At 35.4% G+C, this 16,841-nt stretch overlaps 1 protein-coding gene across 4 annotated transcripts in view; it reads left to right on the forward strand.

Annotated features, from left to right (window-relative positions):
* ESYT2 (extended synaptotagmin 2) overlaps positions 1-16,841 on the forward strand; it is a 96,968-nt gene that overhangs the window by 66,024 nt on the left and 14,103 nt on the right. For 2 of the 4 annotated variants that reach the window (XM_049798263.1, XM_049798260.1), the window contains exons 8-16: positions 2,892-3,012; positions 3,612-3,788; positions 4,204-4,286; positions 5,655-5,703; positions 6,378-6,467; positions 7,044-7,139; positions 9,859-9,960; positions 14,374-14,436; positions 16,432-16,506. In XM_049798263.1, the coding sequence (XP_049654220.1) occupies positions 2,892-3,012; positions 3,612-3,788; positions 4,204-4,286; positions 5,655-5,703; positions 6,378-6,467; positions 7,044-7,139; positions 9,859-9,960; positions 14,374-14,436; positions 16,432-16,506 (856 nt within the window). The remainder of the gene's footprint in view (positions 1-2,891; positions 3,013-3,611; positions 3,789-4,203; positions 4,287-5,654; positions 5,704-6,377; positions 6,468-7,043; positions 7,140-9,858; positions 9,961-14,373; positions 14,437-16,431; positions 16,507-16,841) is intronic. The other 2 variants (XM_049798261.1, XM_049798262.1) reach the window with 2 other exon arrangements.

Here is a 16,841-nt window from a genome sequence, read left to right on the forward strand (position 1 = left end):
CTATATGAAGCATTTCACAGCCCTCATTTTTGTGAACTGAAAAAATAATTGTACTTAGAATCGATGACTTAAAGTTTTACAATCTTAAGAAGGTGTTTATCGATGATGTATCAACATAAGGGTTTAAATTGATTCATCTTTCTCTGTTGCTTGATCAGTGATTTGTCTCTGTTTTCCACAGATCAGACCTCTTAGTTTAAGTAATAAGATAGTTAAAAAGATTGTCATTTTTGCCTTGTATTCATGAAGAATACTTTCCACATGGGAGTATCCCATTTGGCTAATATTAGGTTAGATAAGTTTTAAACAGCTTGAAAGTGTCATGTTGTTTAGAATTCGTTTAATTCATTACTTAATTATGGTCTCTGGTATTCTTTTTCAGCTCCCTGTTTTTAAAGATGGAATATCTGTTTCCTCCTATGAGTCCAGTTTCTCTGTGTAAAATTCTGTGAAATTCCATTAATGCTAGTTCATTTTTCACATTCATTTCTCAGATGTTTTAGTGAAATTCAAGCATTTATGTTGGGATAAAATTGTGAGGCTCACCTTTGGAATCACAGAGTTGGGGTTTGGTCCGATCATAAAGGTTTGGGAATCGTCCCAGTGACTGGGCTGTGTTGGGCTTCAGGCTGTTTCTCTCTCTTATTCAAGGAGATCTGCTGTAGCTCCATTTGAACATTAGTCAATCTCAACCTTTTGCTAGTGTAGGATAGGGGTTTTTTTATGCCTATAGCTTATTTCATAGTGTATGTGATCTTCACTTAATACTAGAGAAAAGCACAATAACCTTTCTTTCAAGGCAGCTCTGGTACCATTGCCTCTCTTGTGCTGCTTTCTCTGACCTAGGTCAGTTAGTTTTCTTCATTAATCTTCTGTTCTTAAGGCATGCACTTTATTGAGCATAAAGGCAGAGCTTTCTCTTCTTGCCAGGTAGGGACAACAACAAAAGTGGGAACAAAAACTTATGTGATCTACTGGAAACTTGTATTTTGAAAAGCGTTTTTGTTGCTTGTGTAGTTACCATCACCTAAGCTTTTGGTATGGGGTTTTTTTCCCTTTTAATATTAAAACTAGTTGATATATTTATCTTAAATTTTTAAGCCAACTCTAACAAAATAATGGGTTCTCTTTTCTTGGTTCATTTAGAGAAAGTTTAGCATACATAAGTTGAAAACTGGATGTTTTGCAAGACAACTGAAAAAGTTTGAAAAGCAACGGGTTACAATGATGACTAAAGGAAGCTACTTATTTTTAAATAACATCATCTTCTTATAGTAGTTGTCTTTATAGGGTTCAGTGTTCATATAGAATGAAAATCTTTCTAAATATGATTGGATAGCCTCTGCAAGAAAGGAAGAGGAATGAAAACTTCTCTTTAGGACAGATGTGAATTAACTCATGGAAGTGGAGAGGAGACTTCCTCTGAGCAATATCTGAACGTTGTTCACTGTTGCTTCTTTCAGAGAATAAACAGAGGTCTGCATAGACCTGTCCATTGATCTTGATGCAGCCTTGAGTTTCTTCTGTTCCCGTGGTACTGGATGCCATTAAAAAGTCATCCATGTTCTGTCATGTATCATAATTAATTTAGATTCACAGTGGAACTGGGCAGCCAAGGGGATGTAGGCTGTACATGTTGCAAATCCCTGGCACGAAAGATCAGTGTGAATTTGAAATGGGCCAGATTGTACTTAATGGGTTAATTCTGTTACCTGTCTCTACCATAATATGTTTATTGCTCACCACACAATTTTCTGGCCAAATGAAAATGTAATATATATCCTAAATCTTACAGCAGCTTTTGTGTTTTCATAAATATGCTAGCTGCTGAGTCAGAGCTACTCCCAACTGCAGAGTCAGTCTTAGAAAAACTTACAAGGTGATGACACACAAGTGGTTCATCTGAAAAATGTTCTAAGTAATCAAACATTATCTGCATCTTAATTTTGTAAAGACTGTAAAAAGAGAATCATAAATTGTATTTAGGAGGAGAAATCATTCATCCTGAAGCGGCTCCACCAGTTTTAGTGAGAATGTACCTCCAGTTCAGAATATCTCGAGTATTTTTACAATTTTCTCTCTGAACCCTAAAATCTTCCTGGATACTTATCTTCCACGGTGAATTGTACCACTCCAGTTCTGCCTTTTTGCCAGTGTAGGCAATGTGTGTAACCAGTGGTGTTGGTCTGACAACGTACTGATTTGTTGTCAGCTCAGACCCAAACTGGGTGAACTTGTAGCTTAGGCAGTCTTCCTTTCTGTGTTTGTGGAGAAGTATGGGGTTGGGTTTTTTTAACGATTCATTACCAATGGGATTGTACTGCCACTCCCTTTTTGCCAGAACAAAACCTGTTTTGCCTTCCCTAGGCTATATTTTACTCGGCCACAAGCATGTTTTCTTTGTGTTTTTGTTTTAAATGATGGACCTCCCAGCTCAAGAGGACAACTTGTTTCGTAACAATACAGGAATGGTTAGCCAAACTTTCAGGGACAGTTAAGTCATTATTGAAATACAGAAGTAGATTAACAGTTAACATCTGCTTAGTTATAGGCAACGCAGGCAAGAAGACTTATGCAATAGCCTTTTTTACCCTGGGTGGCTCTAAAAGGCGGGGGCGAGGGGGGAACTTGGCAGTGGCAGGGAAATGAGAACTTTATATTAATCGCTGCGGTTTCTGCTATTCACTGTCAGATGCCTCCACCTGGTGGCCATTTTGGCAAGAATCCTTTATTTAAAAAAAAAAGTGTTTAAAACCCAGATGGGCCTTTTACCTCCCGCAAAAGGCAAATATTTTTTCCTTTTCGGTTGTTAAGCAGCAAAAGGAGTATGTTAGTGTGACATAACGTTCTTCAATTCTCATGAAGTAACTAAGATTTATTTTCTCCAACAGTGGCTTATCAGATACAATAATATTGGATATAATATCCAACTACCTGGTCCTTCCAAATAGAATTACAGTCCCCCTTGTCAGTGAAGTGCAGATTGCTCAGTTGCGGTTTCCTATACCAAAGGTAAGCATGTTTGTGTTAATACTAATAATTTGGCATGTAGTTTTTTTCTGTAGTAGTAACTGTTAAAGATAGGCACATCTGTGTGAATTTCTAAATACAGTTACTGCAGTAGTACAAGTTAACGTGAATCCAGTCACTTAAAATAATTGATTTAATTTAGAAATAATTTCTGTGGCGTTAATGTTTCATAATAATGCCAAGAAGGACTTTTTTCTTTTGCTAGAATCTTCAACATATTACTTGCTAAAATATAGTTCAACTGTATAGACTAAAAATTAAGTAGCATATTTTTTATATTATCACTGTAAATTATTGTTAGTGCTCTTCACTTGAAAGTTTCTACTGTTTCTTGCTACTCACTTTCTTGATACAACTGGCATGTTTCTGATTGTTGATGGCAGTTTTTCTTGTCAGGAATCTCTTGATTGCTAGGTGTGCTGTGTATGTGGATCATCATTGATACCTTCCATTTACAGTATGTCCAAACTAAGTTTCATGTTAAGGAAATTGCAGTGGAAATAATAAAACATATATTGCATAAATTGTGATGACGTGGAAGCTTTCAGATTACTACATAAACTCATCTTTTCCTTTTTCAGGGTGTTCTGAGGATACACTTTATTGAAGCTCAGGACCTGGAGGGGAAAGATACTTACCTAAAAGGGATTGTCAAAGGAAAGTCAGATCCTTATGGAATCATCCGTGTGGGCAACCAGATCTTCCAAAGCAAGGTCATCAAAGAAAATCTCAATCCAAAATGGAATGAAGTTTATGAGGTATAATCAATAAAAATACCTTGTTGTCCATTCTGTAAAGTTGTCTTTTAAAGTTTCTTTTGTTAAAGAAGATACTCTGGGGACTTCCTCGAGGAGCTTCTTGATGTCTCCCTCTAAAACCCCAAAGTTCTGTAACAAAACAGAAATTCTCCATTGATGTATATACTTTTTTTGTCTAGACTAAGCATCAGTAATTCTGAAAAGCAGTCTAGTCTCTTAAGCCAACATTAGCAAATTGCATCTGAAAGGCTCTTATACTTGCTCTACTCCTTAAATTGCATCTTTTTTAAAGCATTTGCTTATTGATATGTTTGAACTGCAGCACCTCTGTGTATTAAATGATTTACTGTTACTATGCCATTTATCAAAGCTAGTTAGTTTTACCATTGACAGTGTCATCTTGCTGTACCTCCAGGCCTTAGTATATGAACATCCAGGACAGGAGTTAGAGATTGAGCTCTTTGATGAAGATCCAGATAAAGATGACTTCCTGGGAAGGTAAATGTTATGGAGAATATGTTTGTAGGTATTGAAAAGAGTTTAAATATTTTGATGTAGTTTTTGTGTTTGGGTTTTTTTAATTTTTGCATTTTACTGCAGTCATAGTTCTGCTATATTACTGTATTTATAAATTAATTGTCTTTTCAAAATTATGGTAGGAAGTAGTTCCCTAATTACTTCATATATGTAAATATATGTATATGAAAATGTGCTTGTGTGTGTATATACACACCTATATGTTCACATATTTTTTTTAAAAGTAAGGTAAGTATTGCATGCACCCCAAAAAAAAAAGGGTTTGTTTGGTTTTTTTTTGGTTGTTTTGGTTTTTTTGTTTTGCCTTTTTTTTTTTTTTTTTTTTGAAGGAGTTGTACCCTACCTGCTTGAATGTTTGTAAGCTAACACTAAGTCTTAATTATTTATTCAGGCAAAGTTAATAGCTTTATAACGGTCTATCTTTTTCATTTTCATAGGTTTTTAAATGGCTATTTACAGATTATTTTTCTCTAAGAGCTGATCTTAACTATTTTATTAAAGAAAAAATTGCTGTAATGCTTTCGCAAACATTACGCACTTTTAGATTCCATAGGCCTACCTTTAGTGTTTACCCATAAACATTTCAGGGTTTTAGTCAGCTTCTTTCTCCAGTAATTTGTCACCTTTATTTCTTGCAGAGTTTTGGAGCTTCCCATTGTTGCTTTCCATACAGAGTAGAACTCCCTTATCTTTCCAGCTCCTTCTCTCTTAACAGGAGCAACAGTACCTACTTCTCTTCTCATTAAAATAAAGAAGTAGGTAGTACAAAGGCTTCTTTTCTTTGCACTTCCCTAATCTAACACTGAAGCGGTGGGGGGGGGAAGTGGCATAATGTGTACGTCAGTACAAATAAAATAAAAAGCCACAACAAATGTTCATGCACTGGCATGCAGTTGTCTGCCCCGTTTAATTTTTAGCAGATTCCCTGGTACATTTTTAGTTTGTGTGAACTAGCACTCTCCCAGACAATGCCAAAGCATGAATTCTGTCCTAGCATATGTCCAGGGGCTATTTCCAGTGGGTAGTTTGGATGTGGTCACTGTTTTGAGAGTTTGGTCATATGTATGTGAGCCATACTGTGCCAGTTGCCCTTGTAGCTACAAAATGGGCTCTAGTATAGGCGTATTTTCTGTTATCCTGCATTCATCTTCGTTCAGCCATTTCATTCCCTACTTCTTCCTCTCTTAGGGGCTAAAAGAATAGTATTCTGCTCTTTTGATCTCAGTGGAAGCCTGGATACTCAGCAAGCACAGGGTGGGGATTGAGTTTTATATTAGATTTTTTTGCCTCTTGGCTAAAATTCTGATTATTTTTTTTTCTTTTTTCTAGTTTGATGATAGATTTAATTGAAGTTGAAAAGGAGCGTCTTCTGGATGAGGTAAGCGTTCAGTAAGTTTTGGGTTAAAAAAACCCATATGTTGTATATGTAGTTGTTCTTGTATTATTTTTTTTTTTTTCCCCTGGGCATAGTTCCTGTATGTGCATGAATAACTTTAATGCCACAGAAATAGATTCCCTGATGATCAGTACAGAGGTTTAAGGGATAGCTGAATTTGTAAAATCTGAAGAGTAATGCCATTCTTCTTCTGTCTTGGGGTTTTAAGATTATTAGTACATAAATGCACAAAACAGTAACTTACATATTTGGTGAGAGTTTTTTCTTGCAGGAGAATAGTAAATTGCCTGGTTTATTATTAGACTGAGCAGACTAATTTTTGTCCTATATGTAAGACAGATTTTTTAGTAATGTTATGCAGAGTTTGTATTTCCAGAACATCTTTACAGAACTTAAAGAATTCTCTTGATATTTTATAAATGCTTTTACTGTATAACATAGAGGTTTGTATGGCTGTTTTTGTTATTCTGTGTTGTAATATTTAGTGTGAAATAGGACCTTTTAAACAATGGAACAGGTCTTTTCAGGTTAGGCAGACTTCAGCTCTGCAAGATTCCTAGTAGAGCTTAGCATTTCCTAAATACCCTGAAGAGCCAATTGCAATCATGTGTTTGTTTGGTGTCAGATTATTTCACGTTACTTTGCTTAACTTTTAGTGGTTTACTTTGGATGAAGTGTCCAAAGGAAAATTGCATTTAAAACTGGAATGGCTCACATTGATGCCAACTGCTGAAAATCTAGATAAGGTATTAAAGGAACACACTACTTTTATCCTAATCTTAATTGTTGTGGGTGGTTTTTTTTTTGTTGGGGGTTTGGGGGGTGGGGGGGGAAGATGGGACGGGACAGGGGAGGGGGTGTTAAGTATGTAAGTAATTTAATTCTGTCGCTGTTGTGAATTTGGATAAACCTGTAACTTTATTCCAAGCTGTTTGTCTTTAGAAAGCTCAAACCAGCCATAATTGTCCATGTACTCTTGTGGCATGGGATTTTAAAATGCTTTTGTTGTCCTCTTCTTTTCTCTTAATGTTATGGTTTGAGAATATCAGCTAACATTTCACTAGCATGGGAGATAAAGCTGGATATGATACTATAATCTGTCCAGCCTAAAACAAAATGTTCAGGAAGTGGGGTGGAAATTTCCATAAAAATGGGTTTGAAGTATCTATGTGAGTCTTGAAAGCTTACTTCTTGTTCTTCATAGTGTGCATTTGTGAATGTTTACATTTTGGGAGAGGTTTTTAAAATATTTTTCAGGAATGGGACAGAAATAAAGATATTATTTGATTTTCAGAAAGGCTTACAGTATTTTTTTGGTTTAGGTGCTAACAAGCATTAGAGCTGATAAGGACCAAGCCAATGATGGGCTTTCTTCTGCATTGCTTATTCTCTATTTGGACTCGGCAAGAAACCTGCCCGTAAGTTATATTCTAATGGATACCCTTTTCCTGTGGGTATCTCTTGTGTACTTCCAGCATGTCTTGCTTGGTAGTATGGCACACTGCTTTACTAACACACATTATGCCATGTTTTCTATACTTTGTCTCGTTTTAAAACGTGTAATGTAAGGTCCACATTTCTAGTACATTGCTCTTTAATCTGTGTGATTTTTCTTTAAAGAATGCTCCTTTCCTGGACTTGAAAGGCTGCATGTTTTTATTAGACAGTGTTTTCCGTAAATAGTATGGGATTAGCATGAGGTATTTTAAGGAACTAACTGGGAAAAGGCCCACTTCCTTGAGTTCAGGTAAACTTGCTTGCTTTGGCTTAGGGTATCTGTGGTAGATTTGAAGGTACTGAAGTCCTCATTATGAAACTAATACTGTGTAGTTGATGTTACAGTGGCAGAATACTTGTGTGAGACTTCTGTCAGGTTGTCATTTGGAGTGTTGTTTATTTGCTTGTGCAAAACATAAACCCCAAAAAACTAATAGTTCTGTCATTATATGGATTATACTACAGGACTGTGAAATAGCATGTTTATGACAATCACAGACTGTTTTGTAGTTTATTTCAGGATAGTAAAGTACTGTTCCTTATTGTAAATGATAGAAGTAAAAAAGTAAACCCTACCATAAATAGATATGTGAAGCATAACACTGAGTTTTGCTGGTTTTCAGCATTGCTATTAGATGACAAAATCTGGAAGTGGTGACTGAAGTACTAATCAGAGAACAAAGTTTTCAAGCCTCAGATTTTTTTGTATGCATTTTGCAAATTTGTCCACTGATCTCAAATTTAAGTTAAAATGCTGCATCAAACACAGTGGTAACAAATAAAACCTTAGTAGCCTAAACAGTTTACATCACTGACTAGTGATTTCATGTCTGTTTCAGGGTGTATAGAGGAGTATTTGGAAGTAGTATTTATAGGTTATTTTAAAAGCTAAAAAGTTGTAGCTCATTTGAAAGAGAGTCCTTTGTTATCTTTTTTTTTTTACTTCACTATATTGAATTCAGGGGATCTCTGGATTTTACTCAAATTGTTAAAGTTTAATATATTTGTTAAAATACACTAAAGCCTTTTACTTAAAATGAATAGTTTAAAGTTCTCCCATCCAGAATTTCCAATTTTTTTTCCCATGAAACTGCTTTTCTATATTAGATTAGCTTCTCCAGCAAATACTCGGAGGCTTTGTCCTAAGTGTAGTTTTTTTTTTCCCCCGTCCTGTTTTAAACATTCTGTAACATTGTGTCCCTCCTTCAGAAAGGTTAGGCTGCAAGTTTTGAGTTCTGCCTACTTTTGAGGACAGTATTTAATTTCAGTGTCTTATTCAGTACTTCCAGTCAGTAGATCTCTAAACTCTAGGGCTCAGAAAGGGGAAGTTCCTTGCACAAAGCTGACCAATTAGGAAATCTGGGAACAGGATCTCATATTTCTTATTGCTGTGTCTGCTGTTCTGTCTACAGTGCAAGATTGCCTGGGCGGGTTGGGAATAAGGATGGTCACAGTGTCGGACCCATTTAACCCTCTTTTTTTTTTTTTGTTTCTTGCTCTACCAGCCCAGAAAAGCAGTTGCTACAAATAACTCAGTATTTAACTTTAATTCATTTTCTTTCCAGAAATGTATTACAAAGAATATGATAGAAAGTAACATTGAACAGTTGCAAATTCCATTTACAAGTTTATGACAATAAAATAATACAATGCTGTGTTGAATTTAAGTTGTCCAAAACCAGATACAAAAAGGCTTCACAGTTAGGTGGGGGGAAAAAATATCATGGGAAGACTTCTTCATGTAGGAGAGCTGAAAAGATTCTTAATAGATTCTATAAAGACAACACTTAGATAATGTCATGGAGCTGCTAGCCAAACTGCAGTAAATTATAGTGAATACAGATTTTTTACGTCCATTTGATTCTAATATGGAACAACATTTACAAGACTAAACATGAAAGTCTGTTGGCTTCTCATGTTGTTTTCATATTCACTGGTAGGGGTCGTGTAGTGTAATAGCAAAATTAATTGCTCTTTTGGATTGCTCGTATTTATGGGGAACAAAAAGTTCAGAGAGAATGAAGTAATTTTAATACTTCTCAATAGTTTTGAAGACTTTTGTCCAAAACGTTAGTGTTACAGCTGAAATATTTTCTGGATGAATTAAGTACTTGTTATTACCTTCAGAATGGATTTCTTAAGTTAATGCTTATCACTGGTACATTTTAGATCTTGTCATCAGCCTTGTTTTTTTTGAGTTATAGTGGATAATCCCCACAGGTATTTCTTTTGCACAGATGCATCATAGTTGTGGGTTTCTGAGACACTGGGATGATTTATCTGAAACATGTTTCAAGTGAAACAGAAACAGTCTGGAAGGCTGCTCTCTAAATTTACTTAGTTGGATCTGCCATATAAATCTGAACTACCAAAAGTAAACTTGGAAAGTGGGTTAATATATTTGAATAATTAATAAAATATAAAAATAAAAAAAGTTTCACCTTGCTGCACTACAGAAAGTCACTTAACAAGTGAAACTATTTGTAATGACAAATATTTACTTACTTTTTGTTATCTGCTGTTTTCTCTGGAATCTTTTGACTGTTTTCCTTAACTTTTTTGTGTAGTAAAGCTGCTTATGCATTCATTCTGCCACAATCCCATCACTCTGCTTTCTCCTTCCATTTCCATCTTCCTAAGAGTATCTACGAGGGAAACTTTGGGTGTGGATACTTAAAAGAGAGGAGAGCATCGGGACTAGTCTTTTGTGAAAACACTACCTCACTCTATAGAGCACTATTTGTGAGTTCTCTGGTATTATTTGTATTGTACCTTTTATCTGCCAGAGTGTGGATTAGTGCTACTAAAGCCACTCACTCTAGTGGAATGAGAGCATGCAATTTGTTTTGCTGCATGGTTTCAACAAGTGTGCATTGTTTTTGTGCTATTTTTATTGCATTTTAAAGGCTATTTAAATTTCATTGATCAGCATATCATTGGGTAAGTAATTAACTTTTTATGATAAAAACCCAAAGTAAGTTTGTTGTAAAAGCTCTTACATTTAACTTAAATTGCTGATTCATTGAGAAGTAAAATGCATACTATACTAGCACACTGTGTGCTGGTGAACTGTTGGCTTTTATTGCAAAGAAATGAAACTAAGAGATATTACAACCAACATCCCTGTAGTTTCTTTAAAAGGTGATGTACTCAATGTTTAGAAGAACTTACAACCTCTCCACATTGGTTCAAGTATTGCTTTAAAAATGGTTGTGGTTCTTTGTGCTCCCCAAACTATAAATTCCCTTGTAAATTCTATTTCACTCCATGATGCTCCTTGTTTTGCAAATTCCCAAGCTCCTTTTCTTTTTTTCAAATTTGTCTGTAGTCAGGAAAATCTAGCCTAGGGAAAACCACCAATTAGTATTTTTTGCTTGAATTTAATGTTACAGTATTATTACAAATTAATGATCCTCTGAATATCTTACACTTAAATCTGCAAACACAACCGTGGTATTTTAAAAAAAAATGAGAATCTGCTCAGCATAAGACCTCTTTTGCCAAGGAGAGGTGGGTATGCCATTGTAGATTGTGCAGATAAATTTGTTGCTGGCTACTTGTGGCTCATATCCTAAACCTTGATTTAAAAACACCTTCCCCTCTGCTCCTTCCAAACCCCAACAAAACCCTTTTCTGTGGTTCTTTCAGTTAGTTCCTCTGTAGAAGTTAATTTTAAAGTATCAAAAAAGTTATGTCCATTACTGAATGAGTAAGAAATGCAGTTCATAAGCTGTGGTTCAGTTATCTTGGTTTTAAAACTGATAAGTAGTTTCAGTTTCTTTTAGTTATAAAAATACTAGATAAATCCTAAAAATAATAATAATTTTAAAAAAATATCAAAAAGCTTGATAAAGAGTGTAGCCCTGATGTTTTCATTGATCTTAGGTCTTTGCATTAGGACACATCGTCTACATGTAACAGCATCTATTTAGACATTGGAGAAATCTTTCCAAATCCCCGAAGTGAGTTGTGAGTCAGAGTGGAACACAACCATTTTAAGATAGCTAGGTCTGGATTTCCTTCACCAGCCCTGTTAACTGCCTTGTTCTGCAGTTGCATGCGTGCTAGTCTTGCAGCAAGCAAGAGGATGAGATTTATGGGTGGAGGCCAGGAGAGAGGAGAGGACTGAGTAGCCCAGAGATAACATCAGCTTCAGCAGTCATAAAACTGCATCTTGTTTTCAGGGCATCTTTAAATGCAAGGTATTATGCAAACATTCGCACCTGCAGGTTCAGATATCCAGTTGACATGTAACATGAGTTACTTGGCTGGGAGGGGTGGGGGGCTAAAAAGGGGGCTCACTTTATATAGGGAGAGGAAAAATCTAATGCCCGGAGTGCTTTCTATTCCTTTCTAGACAGTTTTCTTGACTGCTGGAACCTAGCTTCATGACACCTATTTCAGACATTTACCTATTTAAATCTGATTTACCTGAAGTTAAGGAGTGTGAATAGTGTTCTTAGTATGATTTCCGCAAGTGAGTAACACTAGTTTTATGGTATGTTATTATTAGTTCATAACAATTTTTCTTTTAATTTGTTGTTTATATTACATATAAATTATTCATATTTTGAATCAGCTCTTACAGATCAGTGACTGTCTTCTGGTAATCACTTGAGGATGCACTCACAGATTTAGAAACTTCTAAAGCCTCATTTTAACCCCAAGCAAGATTTAGTGAGTCAACAGAAGTAATGAGCTGTACTCCAAAGCATACTGAATTAGGATCTGGCTTAGTAACAAAACAGCTTGTTAGTTGTGGTATAATTTATGGGTTTGTTATTGGGATCTACTGAAATATCACTGGCTGTTACAGAATGCTAGCCTGAAATCTGATTTATTCTACTGGCTCAGTTATCAGTATAGTTCTTGGATACCTGGCCCCTTCTCCTATAACTGCAGAGACACTTAGAACCATAGCAAGACAATTTTGTCACCCAAGGCAAGACCTTTTCTTGGCTTTTTATATTGAATACTCCCTTTTCTTCTCCTAGTCTTCTCCCGCCCAGCCTTTCAGCCACCATCCTCATGGACCTGCAGCTCCTTCCCTTGAAACCTGAAGTCTGGCTTAAACATACTTGCCCCAGCTGATGTCCCTCTTGGCCTATCCTTGCTATGATTCCAGAGGAATTGAGACATGTTCAATATCCAGGAATCATTGGTTGCCTGCCTTTATAATTGATCACATAGGTTTGTTTTTGACTTTTAAAATTCTTTGAAATAATAATATAGGGGGAAAAAATGTGTACTGAATATGCAGGTGCAAATGTGAAGGAAAGATGGCCAGTAAGTTGAGGGGCAGTTAAGGACTCAAAATTATCTTGATGAATTCCAGATACAATCTGAAAAATCAAGGTACATTTCATAGAGGATGCTCATGGGACCCATATAAATATGGGATGGAAATAGTTGTCTGATGGATAGCACTACAGAAATAGATCTGTCATAGTGCTGTATCATATTGTTATGAAAGACAAACACCATACTGTATATAGAAAAGAAGAATGTAGCCTGTAAGATGTATGGACTAATCCTTCTGTTCTACTTAGCCATTACTAAGGCCCTGATTTTGGCCACAGCAGTTTAAGATCTGGAGGACAGCAGTGATGATGATGAGAAAGCCAGTAAAGGTGACTGCCAGCGGAAGAGAGTTTAGCCTTAGGAAGTAAAGATAGGGATGGAAATGCTGGAAGGTTGCTGCAAACGAAGTGTCTTTTTCATGTTTGTCAGAAAACAAGAAACAGTGCTTAAAGTCCAGAAAGGAACATACCTGTTGGGCATTAAAAAAATTTCTAATGGAAAGGATAGTTAAACATTAGGATTGATATGCCTAAGAATATTGTGCAGTATCCATCTTTGAAGGTCTTTAAGTGCAATAGTAAGTCCCTAATGTATCAGATAAATAGCTGTGGAAGATGCCTTATTTTTATTTTAAGAAAAAAAATTATTAAAAAAAATCCCACAAAACCAACCAAACCTTATTTCTGGTTTTCTCCAGTTTCATCGTATTGTGTGTTCATTCTGAAGTAGAAATTTTAAAGCCGAATGCCAGGAATCTTATCATTTATATTGGCCAGCATATCCTGATACGACATTCCAAAAGAAAACGTAAAAAAAGTATTTCTGCATAAAGGTTGAATCTCTCTTCAAATTTTAGTCACTTTTGGATTTGAATTTCAGGAAGGCATTTGTTTTGGCAGAGCATTAATAATGTTGGTTCCTGTTCATACACCAGCATGTTTAAAAAGGCTATGATGCAATTTTTTTGTTGCTACACACTACAGCTTTTAAAGCAGAATTCTCCCTTGAAACAAAAATTTGTGCTTAAAGAAAAAAAAAAGCCATAAGTACACTAATTTAAAGTCTGTTTTATTTCAAAATCATATTTCCTGAAATTATTTCTCAGGATTTGAATGCAAATTTTCTGTAACACTTTTCTACTTCACACGTCACTTGAAGAATAGTATATTATTCTTAAAATAAAATCTAAAGATTTGCTTAATTAGTGGAAAGTAGTCAGAGGTTTTGTCCTCCTAAATCAGTTCAAATTCCTATTAATGTATTTGAATGTCTTCATTCAACTGAGTAAAGTAGTAGACCTTCATTCTAGTTAGCATGCAGTGCTTGTATCGTTTATCTGCTGAGGAGGCTTAAACAACTTCCATTTTTATAATGATCTAAGTCTTATCAATACTTTTAGCATTGTAATTTCTCCCATAAAAGGACTCCTTCACATAATTACTCGACTTATCGACAGAGAAGCTTCTATGTTGTGAAAATATACTTAAGCAAGTTTAAAAAAGTTCATTCAGAAGGCAGTCCATAGACATCAGGCATTCAATAAAACCTATTTTTGAAGTTTCTTTATTATGGTAAAAAAAACTGGTGAGGGAAATATAAGTAGACTGAAAGTGAGTATACTAGTTTTAGAGCAGAATGCAAACATTAAGAGAGGACAAGAGGAAAAAAGGTTTTGTCAGATGTTGTGGTTCCTTCATTGTTTTGTTTGAAAGATTTTGGGTTTTTTTCTAGGTTGTTTTTTTTTTTTCCCCACTTTGTCCTATGTTGTCATGTCATAATTAATTAACCTAGTGAAATTGCTTCATTGCATGACTTATTAACCCTTCCTATGTTCATTCTCTCCTAACTTAAAAGCATAATCCATTAGAATTTAATCCTGATGGCTTGAAGAAGGCTGCTGTTCAGAAAGCCCTAAAGGTAAAACTAATGTAGTTGTCCATTTAAGGTCACAAAATTAATTGGAAACGCACAAACGCACTACACTTCCAACCTTGGGTGGATTTCTGTTGCCAGATATATATTTAGTGCAATTCCATTTTACTTAAATTTGGTTTCAACAATCAATCAAGCCATTGGTAAAATACTATGGTCTGTGGTACTTGGAATTTTAGATCAGCTGAGTGGAGTATAGACTGCTTTAGAAGACTAGGGGAAAAAAAAATAGTCCTGAGAACTAATTTGAAAGAGTAACTAAAGACCAAACCTGACATGAAAGCTAAGACATCTGTTACATACTGAGTGATACTTTATTGGTCAACTCTGAATGACTAACCAATAAAATCAATCTCTGACGTTTTGAAATAATCTTGTTTCTGCTAGATCTTTTTAGAAGTCTTTACATTTTTTATATAAATTCTAAATAAATTTAGCCCAGCTTTTTGATATGGAAGACATGGAGTTGAGAGGCAAACTTGGAAGGCATAAGCCAAGTTCTTAGCTGGTCGAACTTGGAGAAGAGGCAGTCTCTAATAGACTGTCAACAGCAAATCCGTCAGTAGCAGGTGTCAGAGGTGTGTTATATGTGTGTGTACATATTGCTACCTATTTAGCATGAATTAAAATTATTTATATTTACATATCAGCATAAGCAACAGGGTCTTTCTGTCACCTTCTGTAGTTTCATCATTTTATGAAGAAAAGAGAGTTTCAGGCACCTTTTCATGGACAAAGCAAAACCGAAACATATCACCTACCGTTTTTAAACACCATCAGTTGGAGTATAATCTGACTTTCTGTTCCTTAAACCTTTGTATTCTGTTGTCTTTGGTGAGAGCTAAATATTTTTGATTAGAAATCATGAAAAAAAGAAATGCTGCATTCATCCAAGAAAGGAGTGCTTACTTAACAGCTTTTTTCTAAAGAAAACTATGGTTATTAGCAGTGTGTCACATTAAAGTCAAGTAAGATTAGTGGAAATATGATGTCCAAAATGTAAGTTCAGATGCAAAAATATCTAAAATATGCACATTATTAATTTAAAACTATAAAATATTTGAATCACTTGGTTGTAATTGTGACCTTACATGCATTAAGTAGATTTTAACTAATTCTCTGTTTACATACCTGATCTGTACAATTTCCTACATGGTAGAATTCAAAGTCTGTTATTAACCATGTATACTATATTTTCTGGGCCTTTTAAACTGCATTAACAGCTGCTTGAGATGATTAACTTTCATGTCTAACTTCTTTCTGACTTAAATTTTTATTAGGTTAATTTAAAGTTTGTGAAAGAAACATGTAGTTGGGAATGTTCCTTTGTGTATATAATTTGTTTCTAAACTGATGTTTATTTTTGCAGTTTGATGTAGTGCTATACAGCTGGTAAGCAAGGCTCAGATATGGCAGATGGTTGATCTCTAATAAAGAGTATTTGGTAAACTGTAGAAATATACATCAGGTACTTTATAGTGCATCTTCTTTTTCCCCAGACTGAAAAGTGGGGAATATCAATGTTCTGGTATTACATCCAATTTAGTAATACTACTGCAATATGAATAAAGTAAGCTTCCTGAGTTTGTGCTTTCTCCATATTTCCCATCTGCATGCAATATTCATTTTGCAGTTTTAACTATGCTTCATGAGCTTTGGGGGTTGTAATGCTCATTAAAGGATAAAAATTTGCACCTTACCAATTTCATTCAAAGAAAACGGAAAGGAGTCTAAAACTCCAGCTTATTTGTAGCGTTTTGCTTCAGCGCATTTAGGGTAGTTGGATGCCTTCATGTTAGTGTGTTCACCAGTTACTAGGCAGTCTGCCATTCAACCCTGTTGAATAAAATACTGAGAATAAGAGATAAGCGTATAGTAGAATGCATATGGTGTGTACTTTTAAGATGCAAATGTTTAAGTTTCAGAGGAGAGAGGTTTTGCGTTGTTCTGAAGGCGAAGTTTTTGCTTTTTCTTTACCAGTCAGGAAAGAAAATAAACAGCAATCCCAACCCACTTGTTTTGCTGTCAGTTGGACACAAGGCACAGGAAAGTAAGGTAAGTTCCTACTTTTTATACTTGGCTCTGTCTACAAAAATTTGGTGGCTCTGTGGCTTGGCATCGGCTATCATGCCATTGGGTATATATACTGCACTAAAAGTTACCACCAGAACTGAAATTGCCAACAAGAAGCCAAGGAGTGAACATGTGCTTACTCAGTTTAAACTGTCTGTGAGACCAGATATTTAAGTATCTGTGGGTGTCCTTCCACAGTAGGTTCTGATCTGCAACTGGGATTCATACAGTAGTGATTATATAAAAAACAGCGTTGGCAAGCAGCAGGCTTTGAAATACTGATCAAGATTTGAAAATTTACAGAATTGCAGAGTTAG

Source organism: Accipiter gentilis, chromosome 4 (genome assembly GCF_929443795.1).
Source record: "Accipiter gentilis chromosome 4, bAccGen1.1, whole genome shotgun sequence".
In the NCBI taxonomy this organism is placed as follows: Eukaryota; Metazoa; Chordata; class Aves; order Accipitriformes; family Accipitridae; genus Astur; species Astur gentilis.